Below are 18,253 nucleotides of genomic sequence, written 5' to 3' on the forward strand. Positions count from 1 at the left end.
GATGAAGAAGCCCAGACTAAGAAAATCTCCAACATGGTTTACTGTGCTTATTCTCAGTGCCTTTCTTTGGGTCAGGAAGCCAGCACTCCAGCCTAGTTTTCCGGGGCAATTGTGTTCCCACCCCTGTTGCTCCGGTAGCTCAGCTGGTGAAGAATCTGCCTGCAATGCACAAGACCCCAGTTTGATTCCTGGGTCGGGAAGATTCCCTGGAGAAAGGATAGGCTACCCACTCTAGTATTCTTGGGTCTCTCTGATGGCTCAGATGGTAAAGAATCTGCCTGCAATGCAGGAGACCTGGGTTCGATCCCTGGGTTGGAAGATCCCCTGGAGGAGAGCATGGCAGCCTGCTCCAGTATTCTTGCCTGGAGAAGCCTGGCAGGCTACAGTCCATGGGATTGCAAAGAGTCGGAGACGACTGAGCAACTTCATACTTCTCCCTGTTGCCTAGAGCCTGGAGGAGACCTGGAGAAAGTGATGGGGAATGCAGGCACTGAACCCCTGCCCACCCCCCTGCCCATGCCCTCATCCTCACCTCCCACTGCGTCTCCTCCAGTGCAGGGGCAAAGCTGGTCTTCTCCTTCTCGTAAGACCTGAGTTTGGTCTCCAGCAGGTCCTGCTCCTTCATGAGGCTCTCGAGTTCCTGCCGGAGCTGCCGTTTCTCCTGCTGGAGCTGGAGCACCTGGAGATGCAGGACCTGCTGGGCACGCTGGCTCTTCTGTGCGGCCACCTTCATCTTGCCCTTGGCTTCCAGCCCCTCCAGCTCATCCTTGCAGCGCCGCGGCCGCTCCTCATAAGGTTGGCTGGCGGCCAGCTCCTTCTCCTCGAAGCTGCGGTGCAGTCTCTGCAGCTCGCCCTCCCTCTCCAGCAGCTGCTTCTCCAGCTCCTGGATGGTGCACTGGTCCGTGGAGATGGGGGAGCGCACAGAGCCCTTGTCCTTGCTTGCATGGGCCAGCTTGCTGCCCCCATCGGAGAAAGACAGGGCCTTCAGGCTCATCATGTTGCTGTCTTGGAGGACAATGCCCTGTGTGATGTTGTGGGCTGAGCCCCCAAACCGGCTGGCGGGCCCCACCGGAGTGACCAGCGGGTCCAGCTGGTAGCTGCTGCTGGTACTGTGGGTAGGCAGGCTGGACATGGAGTTCCGGCCGGAGTCGGACAGTGCCCCGGAGCACAGGCTGGGCTTCAGCTCCTGCTCCTTGGGCTTGTCCAGAGGTGCGGGATGCAGCTGGTGGCCGGCGCTCTCAGGCGATGAGTGGAGGATGGCGCCTGACCGTGGCAGCACTGGCTTGAAGGCCGTGGGTCTCACAGCACCTTTCTCAGAACCCTGGGGAGGAAAACAGCCATACTGACCCTGGGTCTCCCTGCGATGAGCCCTGAGTCAGGTATGCATGCCAGCCACATGGCACCTTACTGGTCGGGGGCTGCAGGTGACCTCACCTGTTACTCTGAAGGGGCCAAAGGTGGTGAATCTCCCTCAAGGAGGAGGAATTCCTCCATGCCTGTCCTTAAAGATCATCAGGCCCTTTGTTTTGTGAACTGCTAACCAGTTTGTCACCAGTTTCTCCAAGATGACAGCCTTTCTAGGTTCACTGGCTGAGACCCCCATGCCAGGGTTCTGGGGCTCCGTGTGCTCAGGTAAGGATGCTGGACACACTGTCCTCAGGGAAGCTCATCCCTGCTTCTTCCCCATTACTTCCAGTTGGCCAGCAGCTGGAACTCTGGCCGTGGCCTCCCCCAGTGGTTGGGGGAACTCTGGCCGTGGCCTCCCCCAGTGGTTGGGAGAACTACTTGAAATAAGTCTTTTCCCTAAAGCCATCATTTTCATTATTAGAGGACTACAAAGTTTACAAGCTGTTTACTTTGAAAAGCTTAAAACTCTATCCAACACGTGGGCCATTTCCTAGCATATCAATGCATAGATTCATCCTCCCAGGTGAGGCCAGGGTACTGAATAGGAACAATGCTTCTAGCACTGACTGGCAGGATCCATGAGAACTTAAACTGGGATGAGGGATGGATTTCTGAGCACCTGGGACTCTCTGCCCTCATCCTTGCTAGATTGGTGATGATAACAAACCCGAGGGACTTTCCTGGTGGTCCAGTGTTTAAGACTCCGTGCATCCACTTCAGGGGGTGCGAGTTCCATTCCTGGTCAGGGAACTAAGATCCTGCAAGCCACACAGCATGGCAAAAAACTACCAAACTCACAGCTCTTATCCCACCAAAGATGCTTTGGGGCTGGTTTGAGTGAGAGCTGCTCTCCCACCAGATCAGCAAAAGAGGAGAAAGCCCACCTCTGTGAGTCCTCTAACAAGAGAGCCTGCCAGATCTCTTCAGGTGGACTCTCCACCTGCTTTTCCAGATGGTAAGCGAGCCCCTCTCCCTTCCCATGCACTTGAAAACACTGCTATCGGTCGTGTCTTGGCAATCCTGAGTTACAGCCCAGCAGAGTTCAGAAAGGCTTGCATTCTCCGATTGCTCTGTGCTAAAAAGCTCACCCAGGACTTTTGCATTATGAGACTGATCAATGTGTCTATTCCTTTGTCCAATCTTGCTCTCTGGTGTGGCTGAGTGCTTCTGCCCTCTCTGCATCGTTCAGTAATGTAAGCATTCTCAGTGATATAAGCATTTAAGACCTTCACCACCACCGCTCTCAGCCCCAGGCCTCTTTCCTGACTTTCCAATCCAGCCACCCACACCAGAGACCCCTCCACTTACCATCTCTAGCTGATTGGAGAAGGGCAAGAGCTTCGGTGGGGTGGACGGGTCGAAGTCCACCCCTGCCTGGCCCCCTAGGTCCCCACTGGACAGTGCCGTGTAATCAGGGCGGTGGGAGCCCCGGGCCTTCTGGCTGACCTTGATGTAGAAGAAGTCTTCGGTCTTGCCCATTTTGGAGCTGGATTTGCCATGCCCCGAGTCTTGGGAGAAGCCGAACCTCAGCAGCCCGTCTGAATAGCGGTTGAGCTTCTTGAGGTGGGAAGACTTGCGCAGCTTGTACTGCGAGGCGCGGCAGTGCTTGCTGTGGAAGCCATGGCCGGAGATGAGGCTGCTGACGCTGCCCATGGCGACACGGGGGCCGAGGACAGCTGGAGCAGAGTGGGGACCTGGTGTGGCAGGGGCGGCGAGGGGCAGTCCTGGCTCCGAGAAGAGACTGCAGTCATAGCAGAAGCCTCACAGAGCCTGGGAGAGCTGAGACCTGGAAGGAGACATAAGCAGAAGTCAGCCTGGATGGGCTGGCCATGGCACATCCCCACTGGTGACCAACCTCGAGATCTGGGCAGCAGCAAAATGCGTGTTTCCCATAACAGAGGCTCAGCCCTGTCTCTGTCTCAATGGGCTCCCCACTCATTCTTCCTTTGTCCTCTAATTCAGCAAACATCTGCTAGAAGCCTCCAATGGGATGGCTCTCTTCTTCTTCTTCTTTTTTTTTTAATTTTTATTCTTTTTTTAACACCAAAAACATTTTGTATTGGGGTATAGCTGATTAACAATGTTGTGATAGTTTCAGGTGAATAACAAAGGGACTCAGCCATACATACGCATGTATCCATTCTCCCCTCAAACCCGCCTCTCATCCAGGCTGGCACATAACATTGAATAGAGTTCCATGTGGTATACAAAGGTTTTTGTTGGTTATTCGCTTTAAATATAGCAGTGTGTACATGACCTTCCAAAAGTCCATAACTATCCCTTCCCCACCTCCAGCAACTGTGAGTTTGTTTTCTGTTAGTTTTTTCCTGTTTTGTAAGTCAGCTCGTTTGTATCATTTGTTTTTAGATTCCACATAAAAGGGATGTCATATATTTCTCCTCTGTCTGACTTACTTCACTCAGTATGATACTCTCTAGGTTCATTCATGTTGCTGCAAATGGCCTTATTCCATTCTTTTTAATGGCTGAGTAATACTCCATTGTATATATGTGCCACATCTTCTTTGAGATGGCTCACTTCTCAGCACTGGGATGCAGGGGTGAACAGTTACAGTCCCTGCACTCATGGGGCTTGTGTGTGGTGTAGTGTGGACTGGCCATAAACAGATCAATGTGCGTGACCTCAAGAGATCTGTGTGCTACAGGGGAAATAAATCCAAGTGAATGGGATGGAATTCTGTTGTCATTGTACTAGTTGCTCACTCAGACTTCTTGTGACCCCACGGACTATAGCCCGTAAGGCTTCTCTGTCCGTAGACTTTTCCAGGCAAGAATACTGGAATGGGTAGCCATTCCCTTCTCCAGGGGATCTTCCCAACCCAGGAATCGAACCCAGGTCTCCCACACTGCAGGCAAACTTTTTACTGTCTGAGCCACCAGGAAGGGGAGGTGGTTGTTTTATGCAGGGAATACAAAGGAAGCCTTTCTGTTTGGTGTCATTTGAAGAGACCCCAAGAAAATGAAGGAGAAAGCTATGTGGAGACCTGTGGGGAGAAAGAGGAAGCTCAGGGGTAGCCCCAAGTGCAAAGCCCTGAGTCCCTGAGTGGAATGTGTTGGGCATTTGTGAGACCAGCAAGGAGGCCAGTCTGGCTGGAAGGTAGTTAGCAGTGGGGGTTTGGAGGACACAGACGTCAGAGAGCTAGTAGGTGCCAGGCAAAAGAGAGCCTGACTGGCCATAAAGGTTTTGGCTTTAGTCTGAGATAAGAAGCCCCCAGATGGCTTTAAGCAGCTGACAACTTGATCTGACTTGGGTTGTGGAGGGTCACTCTGGCTGCTGTATGGAAAAGAGTCACTGAAGAGCTTGGGTGGAAGTGCTGGGCCTGTTATAGCAGCTGAGTGACTAACATGGCGAGGCTAGGGTGGTAGCTGTGGATTCGATTTCTTTTCAATTTTATTTATTTTTATTTACTTAGTCTTGACTATGCTGGCTCTTCACAACTTTGCGGGCTTTTCTCTAGTTGTGGTGCGCGGGCTTCTCGTTGCAGTGGCTTCTCTCGTTGCAGGGCATGGGCTCTGGGTTGCATGGGCTTCAGTAGCTGTGGCACATGGGCTCAGTAGTTGCAGCTCCTGGGCTCTAGGGCACAGGCTCAATATTTGTGGCACACGGGCTTAACTGCTCTGCCCCATGTGGGATCTTCCCAGACCAGGAATTGAACCCATGTCTCCTGCACTGGCAAGCGGATTCTTTACCACTGAGTGAGCAGGGCAGCCCTGGATTCAATTTCAGATGTAATTTTAAGGTTGAGCTGATGGTATTAGTTAAAACATTGAATGCAGGGAGGGAAAGAGTGGAATCTAGGATGACTTCAATGTTTTTTATCCAAGTATCCAGAAGAAGTAAGTTGCCATTTATTGAGATGCAAAAGACCACAAAAGGAACCAGTTTAGGATGAAGAGGGGGTGGAAATAGGACTTTGGTTTAAGACATTAAGATTGCAAAGCCCATTAGAGATCCAAGCAGTGATGTGGAGTAGGATGGGTGTGGAGCAGGGCAAGCTGCAGATTTCCCTGTGTGAGTTGTTTGTGCACAGTCTCAGAGCTAGGTCTGAGACTAGATGAAAAAGCAAGGGCAAGAAGGCAAGAGAAATGTGAGGACTGGTTCACAGAGGCCAGGAAGATGAGTGGGAATGAGGAAGAGACACTACCAGAACTTTGACAGACATGCAGGAGACCCGTGAAATGTAAGGGTGAAGATGGGGTCAAGTGATGCTGAACTAAGATGTGACTAAGAATTGGTCAATGGATTTGGCTATGTGGAGGCACCAGTGACCTTGACAAGAGTGGTTTTGGTGGAATGGTGTGAACAAAGGCCTGACTGGAGAAGGCTCACAAGAAGAAGAGAGAAACAACTGTACCCTTGAACAATGAATAGTAACACGGGCGACTTGGTTTGGATTCCTAGTTATGCTCTCTGCCAGCTATGATGTGGGAGGCAAACTCTCTTACATCTTTACCTTCAGTGTCACAAATCAATTCTAAGATACACTTAAAGTTTTTTTTTTAAGTAATAGGACTGCATCTTATCATCAACGCTGAAAACAATAACAACGGCCTTGCCGGTCACCAGACAGAGGAATGCACTAGAAGGCAATGCGGATATCCTCGCGGATATAGGTGAATCGCTCAAGCCTGGGTCACCTGATTTTCAGAGCTTGGAAATGCTGTGTGATTGCCATGCATTGAGAAGGAGTATCTCTGTCAGTCAAAAGACAGATGATTCAATTAAGAAGCAGGGGGAGGGGAGGGACATGGGGAGTTTAATAAAATAAGAAATGCAGAAGGAACCCCGCCTTCTTTATTCTGCTCTAAATTACCCTGTCAACTGAAAGGGGCAGAAGACATCCCAGGTGGGTGATAAGGGGGTATTATGGGCACAGCTGAGTGAGCCAGAAGACTCTTCAGACTCTGAAGATGAAGGCTCAGATTCAAACATGCATTGTCATCTTGAAGACTAAAGTAGCTATGACATGAATAAATACATCCTATATTCCAATCGTAGGAGCACCACACAACAAAGCAGCGTTCCGTAAGTGTAATATATGCGTTTCTATGAAAAGCTTTTATTAAACTGATGATCTCTTAGAATCTGGGAAACATGATGATACTGCCATTACGAGCAGTTTATTGGATCTTACCAGAAGCTAATAGGTCTGATACATTTATTTAAAGGCTAGTGTATAGTAGGCACTCAATGAATAGGAGGTATTTTCACTGGTATCTATGATTTATATTATCATTATTGTTCTCTCCAGGCATTCATCAGCCCTGTGTTATCTTCAATGGCCACATCTCATTTTCCAGAACTAGTTCTCTCCTCTCCAAATGCAAGTTTCCTGCATCCCATTCCCTGACAGCACCACGTAGGCACATGAAGTTCCTCTGCTACTTTAACCATTGACAATGACAAAATGTGTTTCTCATGCTCCAGGTCATCCATCTCTTGCTTAGTTGAGGCCCCAGGGGGCTATGAGGCAGTATTTTAGTGCTGTCCATATACTGGGAAGCTATTTTTGGCCTAAAGACTCTTGTGCACTCTGCATGTTCTACCAGTTGGACAACTGGTGACTTACTTTTTGCTCATCCAGTTACACATTTATGAACATCTGCATGGACAGTGTTGTAGAGATAAGACTGTAGGCTATGGCATCAGAGAGACTGGGATTTGAAAATTAACCTCTCTGAGGTTTCTTTGCCAGAAAATGGAAATAATCAAGATTTCACAGGCTCAGTATGGGGATGAAGCAAACTCACAGAAGTCAAGTGCAATGCCTCACACATGGTAGGTGCTGTCCAGGGAGTCCATGATCAACTGAAAGACAGGATTAGGGTGCCTTCTAGAAATGTGTAATAGCTGGAACAGCGCTATAATACCAGGAAGACATGTGAAATGAATCTGTTTGCAGCTCATATAATTCAATAATAAAAAATGAACAAACTTAATTGAAGAATGGGCAGAAGATCTAAATAGACATTTTTCCAAAGAAGACATACAGATGGCCAACAGGCACACAAAATGATGCTCATTGCTAATAATCAGAGAAATGCAAATCAAAATTATAATGAGGTACCACCTCACACTGCTCAAAAGGACCATCAGTAAAAAGTCTACAAATAACAAATGCTGTAGCAGGTATGGAGAAAACGGAATCTTATACTGCTGATGGGAATGTAAACTGGTGCAGCCTCTATGGAAAACAGCATGGAGGTTCCTCAAAAAACGAAAAATAGAGTTGCCATATGATCCAGCAATCCTGCTACAGGATATCTGTCTGAAGAAAACCGTAATTCAAAAGGATACACACACCCCGGTGTTCACTGCGGCACTATTTACAAGAGCATGGAAGCAACCTAGATATCCATCAACAGATAGGAATGGTTAAAGAGGTGGTACATATATATAATAGCCTATTACTCAGCCATGAAAAGGAATGAAATAATGTCATTTGCAGTAACATGGATGAACCTAGAGATTATCATCCTAAGTGAAGTAAGCCAGACAGAGAAAGACAAATGCCATATGAATACCACTTATGTGTGGAATCTAAAATATGACACAAATAAACGTATCTACAAACAGAAACAGACTCGCAGACATACAGAACAGACTTGTGGTTGCCAAGAGAGGGTGAGGGAAGGATAGATTGGGAGTTTGGGATTAGCAGATTCAAACTAGTATGTATAGGATGGATAAACAACAAGTTCCTACTGTATAGCATAGGGAACTATATTCAATATCCTGTGATAAACCATAATGGAAATCAAAAAGAAAATAAATACAGATAACTGAATCATTTTGCTTTACAGCAGAAATTAACATTGTAAATCAACTATACTTCAATAAAGTTAAAAAAAAAAAAAAAGAATCTGTTTGCAGCTCTCCTGTTGCACCGCCATCTCCTTTCACTTGGACCCTGAGACAGCCTCCAAATTTATCTTTCCCCCATCTGCTCATCCTAAGCATCTGGAGTGTCAAAGTCCTCCCGCTCATAGGTGAAAACCTTTCAAGGCTTCCCATTGCTCGTAGAGTGAAGCAGGCTCCTCACGAGTTCAGCGGGTTTGGCTGATTGGCTCACCACTCCAGTCTCCTCACCTCAATGATGCCCACATTGGTTTTCTTCTGCTAGTGGAACACACCAAACCTCTTATCGAGGAGCTTTCGTGCCTGCTGTTGCCTCTGCTGACAACTCTCTTCCCTTAGCTCTTCCTCTTCACACAGATTTCCCTTTCTCACGCTTTAGTTTTCAGTTCAAATATCACCTCCGTGGATTTCCTAGTTACTCATAGAAAAATCCATTTCTCCCATTACTCTCTGTTAGAACCAATCTGTTTATTTCCTTCACAACACTTGATTTAATCAGTCAATTCTAAAGAAAAATCAACCTTGAGCATTCATTGGAAGGACTGATACTGAAGCTGAAGTGGCAGTATTTTTGCCACCTGATGTAAAGAACTGAATCATTGGAAAAGACCCCGATGCTTGGAAAGATTGAGGGCAGGAGGAGAAGGAGGTGGCAGAGGATGAGATGGTTGGATGGCATCACTGAATCAATGGACATGGATTTGAGTAAACTCTGGGAGATGGTGAAACACAGAGGAGCCTGGCATGCCGAAGTCTGTAGGGTCTCAAAGAACTGGACACTGAACAACAACAAAATCTTTTAAAACAAAACTTTTTATTATATATTGGAGTATAATTGATTAACAATGTGTTAGTTTCAAGTGTACAGCAAAGTGATTCAGTTATACATATCCATGTATCTATTTTTTTCAAATTCTTTCCCCATTTAGGTTGTTATATAATATTGAGTAGAGTTCCCTGTGTCATACAGGAAGTCATTGCTGCTAACCTATAATAATCTGCTGCTAACTTATAGTAATAACCACCAGAATTTCAGCTCTATGAGAGCAGAGACTTTCTCTCTAGACTCCTAGGGTGAAAATGAAGCAAAACTCAGAGGGGTTAGATGACTCGGCCTTTGTCATTCAACTGGCCAGTGACCAAGGTGGGATTTGAACCCAGACCCAAATTCCATGATCTCCACGTGAGAGCAGATTGCTGAGGACTATAGGTAGAGGCTCAGAGATAGGGTGCCTAGTCACTCAGTCATGGCTGACTCTTTGTGACCCCATGGACTGTAAACTGCCTGGCTTCTCTGTCCATGGGATTTTCTAGGCAGAATACTGGAGTGGGTTGCCATTTCCTATTCCAGAGATCTTCCCAACCAAGGGATCGAACCTGCATCTCCAGCAGCTCCTGCACTGCAGGTGGATTCTTTACCACTGTGCCACCTGGGAAGCCCCCAGAGATATTAGGGATCCTATCCTGGAAGGCAGGTCAGTTTCAAGGGTTAACAGAAAGAAAGTCAGGAGGGGAAATTAAGCTCATGGCCTCCAGCCATGGCTTCATTTCCCAACTGGGCAGAAAACATGGTTCTAGGTATAGGTGAGCTCCTTCACTGGCCTGAAGGGCAGCCTGGAAGATGTGCAAAGGGCAAGCACTGTGCTGGGCCCCAGGGGACCGAGAGGGAGAAGATAAATGGTGCCGGAGCGCAAAGGCATGGAGTGGGTGAAGGATGCTGGCTCTGATCCTGAGAGCATTTCTGTCCCTTAGCCCTGGAGCCTCTGCTCTCCATTCCCCAGGTCTTAACACACAGAAGAGCTTTGAAGTTTGAGATTCTCCCCCAGATATATTTGAAGCTAACCTAATTACCTTTAAATGTCTAGACTTGTTCGGTTTTCAACTAGGAGAGAGCATCACAGAAAACCTGGCCGTGATCCACCCTAGTTCCCAAATCTTGGGTCTTCCCACCCACCCCCTACCAGACTCATTGTCTCTGCCCTCAGGCAGGCAAGGGGAAGGGCATGTTTTTCTTCCTGGGAAAGAAATCCGCACTGGCCGAGAGTGTGGGATATGGGATGAAAGTGAGCAACCACACAGATCTTGGAGACTGCAGAAGGGGAAAGGAAGAGGCAAGAAGGACTGGAAAGGAAAAGGTAAAGGAGCCACAGCTCCTCAGACTGGGCTCAATTACGTGAGCTCTGTGATCTCCATGGATGTTACAAAAGAAATCCAGCAAGCATTAGACTTTACAAGGAAAGAGGACAGCCAAGAACAGGTGGTGGTAAAGGAGCCCCTAGGATACATGTCTCAGAATCTGGCCCCAGGGAACTGAGGGGACTTGCCTCTAGAAGTGCCAGCACCTCCCCACCCTGCCATGTGACCTTCCCCACCGAGGATGGCTGCTACCCCAGGAATGGCAAGGACCTGGAAGCCCTGGACTTTGAGCTGCTGCTACTCCCATAGCAGCTGCTCCCTCCCCATCCACCTTGTACTCTTCTTAACCAGGGCTCACACCAGGGTGACACATTCCTCCCATTCTGGAATATGGAGCTAGAGACACAAACATGAAAAGGAGTCTGTCAGGACTCAGGAAGGTGAGAAATATTACTACATCCCCCCTCATCTCACACCAAGGGGAGAAGCAGCTATGGCCTTTTGTTGTTGTTCAGTTACTATGTTGTGTGGACTCTGCGACCCCATGGACTACAGCATGCCAGACTTCCCTGTCCTTCACTGTGTCCCTGAGCCTGCTCAAACTCATGTCCACTGAATCAGTGATGCCATCCAACCATCTCATTCCCTGTCACTGCTTCTCCTCCTGCCTTCAATCTTTCTCAGCATCAGGGGCTTTTCCAAAGAGTCTATTCTTCACATCAGGTGGCCAAAGTATTGGAGCTTCAGTCCTTCCAATAAATATTCAGGATTGATTTCCTTTAGGATTGACTGGTTTGATCTCCTTGCTATCCAAGGAACTCTCAGGTCTTCTCCAGGACCATAGTTCAAAAGCATCGATTCTTCGGCTATCAACCTTCTTTATGCTCCAACACCCACATCTGTAAATGACTCAGGAAAACCCATAGCCTTGACTATATGGATCTTTGTCCACACCAAACCCAGACTTCCTGCCTGGGGAAAGTGAGGATATACAGCTGCCCTCTTGTCTGCCCTCTTTGTCGGCCTCCATTCGGGGCATCCACTGAGCAGTGCTGCTGCTGATGGAGCAGGGGAGCACTCACTGAACCCTGAGGAATTCTCCTCCAGCACCCATGGAGAAGGGGAGGGCACCCACACCAGAACACACTCCATGGGGCATGGCCTCAGTGAGCACCAAGTAATCTCACCTGTGGGCTGAGCTGATGGGGTTGCTGTGTAGGGTTCACTGGGTCACTAATTTAACAAATATTTCTTCCTCATCTGACAAAGGCCAAGTACTATGCAAAGTGCAGCTGGAAGAGGGTGAGGAAGGAGAGGAGAAAATGCATAGAAGGAAAAAAAGAAAAGCCAGAGATAAAAGTCAGTTGTGTGTGTGAGTGTGCACATGTGTGTGTGTGTGCATGTGTGTGTGTTCTCTACTTTAGTTGCAGCATCCAGGGAAGATCTTGGAGAAGATGGTATTCAGGAAGAGCCAGGCTGATGAAGGTTTCAGTAGAATGGTCCCTAGGCTCTGATGCAGGAATGGGCTTAGGGGTTTAGAGCAGAGGGGTCTCCAGGGTGGTGACCTGGCAATATCTGAAGACAAGACTTCTTTGACTGTCATGACCGGGGTGCCATGGGCATCTGGTAGCCAGAGCACAGAACTCTTGGAACAAAGAATTATCTGACCTGAACCCTCAATAGTACCAAGGTTGAGAAACCTGGATTTAGAGGAACAGAAAGAAAACATGAGATTTAGAGCCTCAAGTCTGCCACTTTTGCGGTGTGACTTTGAGTTAAGTGGGTTAAGCTCTGTGCCTCCGTTTTCTCACTTGTAAAATGGAAGTAACCACATTTGCCCTGTCACAGGGCTTTATCATGAAAGGAAGTGAGAGCTTAGAATACACCAGAAAAATCACCAACGCTGGTTATTGTATGATTCCTCACTGTCATCCAGGACAGTTCTCTAAGATATTCTGTTATACAATAGGGTTTATTTGAGAAGCACCATGGAGCTGCACCCACAGTACAGACCCTGGCCTGAACACAGAAGTCTCAGCATGATGGCTTGTCTCGCACAGCACCCATGAACTGGGGTGTAGACAGAGATTGGGCTGCAAGATGTAACAATCCTCCCCTCAGCTGGTGCAAAGCTGGGCTCAGTTCAGCTCTTCTCTGAGATCTGAGAATTTAATCTCCTAAAATCTCCTGAGAGCTATCCACACCCTCCTCACAAAAATGTCACCTCCTACCCCCACTCCCCCGTACTCCAACATTTTGACTATCATGTCTTAGAATTCCTTGGCCCCAAACACCCCTCGACGGACCTACTTTAAAAACATGAATACATCCTGCTCTGGGAGATCAAACATGAGCTTTGGAGTCCCAGGTAAAGGGACAGTCACTAAGTCATGGCCAACTCTTTGTGACCCTGTGGACTATAGCTCTCCAGGCTCCTCTGTCCATGGAATTCTCCAGGCAAAAATGCTGGAGGGGGTTGCCATGCCCTTCTCCAGGGGGTCTTCCTGACCCAGGGATTGAACTCAGGTCTCCGGCACTGCAGGCAGATTCTTTACCATCTGAGCCACCAGGGAAGCCAAAATGAATACTTTGCCTTGGATCACTGACTTAACTAATGACTCCCTGCTTCTCTGTGGAAGCAGGGGAGGAAGTGAACTAAAAGGATTGTGTGTCACCTCAGTGCAGCCCCCCACCTCCTACACTCAGGATCCCATGACTTGGACATATCTCAGACCTACTTCAAAGGGAGTCATAAGGTAAAAGGCTATCTGCAGTGGGCAGCAACCTACCTACCTAGCAGGGGATGAATAACGCTCCCTCAGGCAAGATTTTCACCAAAGCTTACTCTAGTTCCTGATGGGCCATTATTAAAGCTTTTTTCTATTCAATTCTAATTTTAATTGATTTTTAAAATACTGAAATCCTATAAAAATCACCTAAGTAACTCATGCAGAACTGACAACTGTTAAAATGTTGTCCTATCTGTTTCAGAAATAAAACAGCTGCAAGTGGAAATCCCCTTTCCCTGCTCCTTTTTCCTGCACCGTCTCTCCCTCCCCGGGGGAATCCTTATCGTGACTTTTGTGGGTACATTTGTTTATCATCAAATGCATTCTTCACATATGAGAATATGTCTATGTGCCGCTTTGATTTTTACTTTATAGAAATGTTATCCTGGGACTTAGCTGGTGGTCCAGTGGTTAAGAATCTGCCTTCCAGTGCAGGGAGTGAGAGTTCAATCCCTGGTGGTAGAACGAAGATCCCACATGTCACGGAGCAATTAAACCGGTGCAGTGCCTAGCGAAGCTAAAAGAAATCATATCCTGTTGTGTGTAGCAAGCACTCTATAACCTTGGTTGCTTTATTCAATGCTTTACACTCGGGATCCACTTGTATCTTTCCTTTGGGTTTCTAGGTGGCTCAGATGGTAAAGAATCTGCCTGCAATGCAGGAGACCCAGGTTCGATCTCTGGGTCAGGAAGATCCCCTGGAGAAGGGCATGGCAATCTGCTCTCACCCTGCCTGTGGGGGCAGTGATCTTCACATGTCCTTCACCAGTGCTCAGATATTTGCATTTCATTACAAGAACCCTCTGTTAGGTGATTACTTCTCCATATGTGTGGGAATTTTTCTAAGGTTCATTTTTCTCTGAGTCTTGGAAGTTATTTAGTTTTTCAAGCCACTCCCCACCCCCTTAAATTGAAATCCTGGAGGAGAGGAAGCATCTGAGACCCTTATGGGCCAAAACATCAGAGGAGGGTGCCAAGAGTGGGAGGAGCTGGGGAGGAGCGCCTCCAAATCACACTTGGAGTGTTACCCTGGGGTGGGGGAGGGGCACACCCCCTGTTATTAACAAGAGAGTGTCACCAACACAGCAGAGGAGGGAGAGAGGGACCTGGAGGAGCCTTGGCCAAATAGACAGGTCCTCCGCTGCTCTTCCTCGCTCAGAGGCAGCCTGGATGCCAAGGGTAGCATCTTCCCTGACCAAATCCCAGATTCTGGAGCCACATGGGACATTTACCCCAATTCCTTCACCGCCCAACGGTGACATGGAAGTCCCAGAGCAGGGAAGGGACTCGCCCAGGTCACGTCACAACTTCTGGACCTGAAACTAATATCCTTTCCATTCTATCCAGAGCACAAGACCAATTGGAATCCATTTTCCAGATGAAGGGTGGGCAGTTCCTGCTTTATGTGGGCCACGTGTGTAAGGAGGAGGTATGGAGTGTGTGTGTGTGTGTGTGTGTGTGTGTGTGTGTGTGTGTGTGTAAGACCGCCTGATACAAATGAGATTCTGTCCTGTGGGCGGGCGGCATGCTTCATTCAGAGATGCCCAGCCCGTGGGTTTGCTGGAGAAGGCAGAGGAAGCTGCTGCAGGCTCTGTGTGGGCCCCAGTCATGGGTGGCAGGGCTGGCTGGCCTCCAGGAATAGCTGGAATAGCTGGTGGCTGCTGGGCTGGGACTGGAGCTCTGCCTGCATCACCAACTCAGGACAATTGCTAATCTTGGGAACCACACCTTTGCGTTCTTATGTTCAGTTCCATCTGTGGGACTTAGCAAACTTCACACTCACTATTATTCATCCACATGGTCCTCAGGGTACACCACGTGCAAGCATTGGATGCTGAAAAGGAGGGGACAAGTCCTCTCACAAAGAACTTGAATGTGGTTGTGAAACCTCAGCTTCCTTTTCTTTTTCCTTTAATTTTTTTTTTAAGGCTGCAACATGCAGCATTCAGGATCTTAGTTCCCTATCCAAGGATCAAACCCATGCACTCTGCATTAGGAGCATGGAATCTTCACCCCTGAACCACCAGGGAAGTCCCAACCTCAGCTTCCTTTGAAAGGAAGACTTGGTTTCCAGACCTGGCTCTTTTCTCTCTACTGTGAGAGGCCCCACTGACCACAGGAAGCCCCCCACTCTGGGCCCAGAGCTGCTACTCAGCTCACTTGGCACTCAGCCTACACAGCCTGCAGACAGCTCTTGCGTTACTGAGTTTTTCAGAAGCGAAGGGTCTTTAAACTTCCTGAAAGGCTGGGATGGCACCCCAAAGCTTCCTTGTATCTCACATGGTATGGTGAACAGTGCTGAGAACACAATACATATTTTTAATGAAATCTCACAGAGGGCTCACAGAGAGCTCAGGCTTTACTGGCCAAGCTCAGCAGGGAGGATAGGTGACTTCAGCTGGGGTCCCATATATGCAGACTGGAAGCCAAGTCTATAAAACTAGAATCCAAGTCTGGTTTCAACCCAAACTTCCATACTTTGGACTTCACTAGAGTCAACTGGTCACCTTGGGAAGAAGGAAATTTACTCTCCTCTTTGACCTCCCAGTCCTGTTCAAACCTAGGGCCAAAACTAAGAAATACTGAGTTGCCCAAAGAGTTCATCCAGGTTCTTCTGCAATATGAACTTTTTGACCAACCCAAGAAAAAGCAGAGTATCTGTTTTCAATGGTTGATTTGAAAGAAAGACAGAGACAGTTAAAGAGAATTTAAAAGGTAACACTAGTTTAACTAAAGATGCAAGACAAACCAGCAGGTGTTTGCTGGATTAAAGCCAGCTCTCTGACTTCAGCATATGATAAATTTTAAATTTTTTCTCTTATATAGGAGTGAGATAATTGTCTGCTGTGAATGCTTGTGTGCATGCATGCTAAGTTGCTTCAGTCATGTCCAGTTCTTTGTGATCCCATAGACTGCAGCCCACCAGGCTCCTCTGTCCATGGGATTTTCCAGGCAAGAATACAGGAGTGGGTTGCCATTTCCTTCTCCAGGGGATCTTCCTGACCCAAGGATCAAACATGGGTCTCTTGCATCTCTTGCATTGGCAGGTGGGTTCTTTACCACTAAAGCCACCTGGGAAGCTCTTATGAATGTCTGAATCCCACTAAAATTCATGTTGAAGCCAAAAGTGATGGTACTGGGAGGTAATTAGTTTTAGATGAACATGTGGGTGGGGTCTTTATGATGGAATTAGTGCCCTTATAAGAAAAGATGAGAGAGTACCTGTTTTTTGTCTCTTTCCCATTCCCTTGTCCTCCACCACACCCAACGTGAGGACACAGTAAAAAGTCAGCCATCTAAAGAAAAAAAAAAAAAGCCATCTATAAGCTAAGCAGAGAGGTCTCACCAGAGACAGGAGCTGCCAATGCCTTCATCTGGGACATTCCAGCCTCCAGAACTATGAGAAGTAAATGTCCATTGTTTAACTCCCCCAGGCTGTGGCTACATTGTTCTAGCAGTCTGAGCTAAGATGGGCTTCCTGGGTGGCACTAGTGGTAAAGAACGCACTTGCCAATGCGGGAGACATAAGAGATGTGGGTTTAATCCCTTTGTGGCAAAGATCCCCTGGAAGAGGACAAGGCAGTCCACTCCGGTAGTTTTGCCTGGAGAATCCCATAGACAGAGGAGCCTGGAGGACTATAGTCTATAGCGTCACAAAGAGTCAGACATAACTGAAGTGACTTAGCATCCGTGCACAAGCTGAGCTACTGTCCCCCTCCCTACCCTCCAGACACCCTGGCAGAAGATGCTGTCTGGGCCTTCAGGTCACCCCGTTTCTGGCATTGTCCTTTCCTTATATTCTTCCCCCCTGCTTCGCATGGTGCTGGCAGCCTCACAGCCTGCAGACATGCCACGCTCTGTGGGGAGCTCCATAATGGACAGACACTTGCTGAGAAGTCAGGTACTCGGAGCGCTAATCCTGGTTCTGCACTCCACACCCCTCCACCCCATCCCCAGCTCTCAGACACCAGCAACCAGGTCACTGTCTGGCCCCATCTGCTATGACTTGCCTGCTCCTTCGGGTTGTGGGCCCACAGGAGAGAACCTCATATATAATAAATACACATTTATCAGATCCCATCCATGGAGCCTGTTCTACTTGCATTATTGTGTTAGGCCCTTAACAGAGAATCACAGAGTGATGGGTCTGTTTTGTCTTCTGGCAGAAGAGTGAACCTTTCAGCATCTCTATTTCCCTCTGTTAGATAAGCACAGCTGATTCCCACACCTCACAGAGCAACCGTCAGGATTAAATGAAACCACATTTATGAAAATGCTTGACCACAGTAAAAACGGTACACACAGGATGAATCTAAACCGAGTGCTGGTGGAATTATAAAGCAGTATGGAAAGATGCTAGAACTACATCCTCCTGAATCTTAAAATTAAAAGGGCAAATCTGTAGGGGAGGACTACAGCACCCCCCTCCTTCCACCTCCCACCCCCACCCCCATCTCCTGCTATCTCCCTGTGGCGACGGGCTGCTGTCCTGGGGAACTGGCAGCCGCCAGACCTGCCTCTCAGCCTCCAGAAGGGCAGCTGGGGCTTGCAAGGATGTGAGAGCAGTTTCTCGGCATCTGCCAGCTGGGGCTGGGAGGTGGTGGGAGGGGAAGGGGGGAGGGGGGCGGCAGTTGCTGGCTGCACCAGGCTGGTGGGAGGGCTCCCAGCCAGCTCCCCGGCAGAGGTCTCTAGGGGCTAAATGGGGCACGTGCCCAGGATTAATTGACTCCCCTTTTAAGATGCCTCTCCCCCTGGCCCCTCTGCCCCTCCCCACAGCATGTTGCCTGATTCAGCTTTCCTTATCTGGAATTCCAGTGCTAGTATTCCTGTCCTTGACCTCTCCTCCCATTTGTCACTCCTAAAGGAAGGTCGGGCTGGGGCCAGGGCTGGGGCAGGGGTGAGCCAGGGAGCTGGTTAATCATCTCAGCCCAATCTGCAAACCTCCCAGCACTCACTTGGTTTCTTCTTGCCTGGAGGGCTCCATGTGCAAAGCACAGTACATTTTTTTTTTTTTTTGAGTGAATGGATGAATGAAAGAGAGG

The 18,253-nt window shown here is 48.3% G+C and overlaps 1 protein-coding gene across 1 annotated transcript in view; it reads right to left on the minus strand.

Moving 5' to 3' along the window:
* Positions 1-18,253, minus strand: part of LZTS1 (leucine zipper tumor suppressor 1) — a 68,530-nt gene that overhangs the window by 6,628 nt on the left and 43,649 nt on the right. The window contains exons 2-3 of the mRNA XM_040239185.1: positions 2,716-3,193; positions 533-1,321 (exon numbers count right to left, since the gene is read on the minus strand). Of these exons, the coding sequence (XP_040095119.1) occupies positions 533-1,321; positions 2,716-3,060 (1,134 nt within the window). The 5' untranslated portion in view covers positions 3,061-3,193. The remainder of the gene's footprint in view (positions 1-532; positions 1,322-2,715; positions 3,194-18,253) is intronic.

The sequence above is a fragment of the Oryx dammah genome, unplaced genomic scaffold, assembly GCF_014754425.2.
Source record: "Oryx dammah isolate SB20612 unplaced genomic scaffold, SCBI_Odam_1.1 HiC_scaffold_1, whole genome shotgun sequence".
Classification (NCBI taxonomy): Eukaryota; Metazoa; Chordata; class Mammalia; order Artiodactyla; family Bovidae; genus Oryx; species Oryx dammah.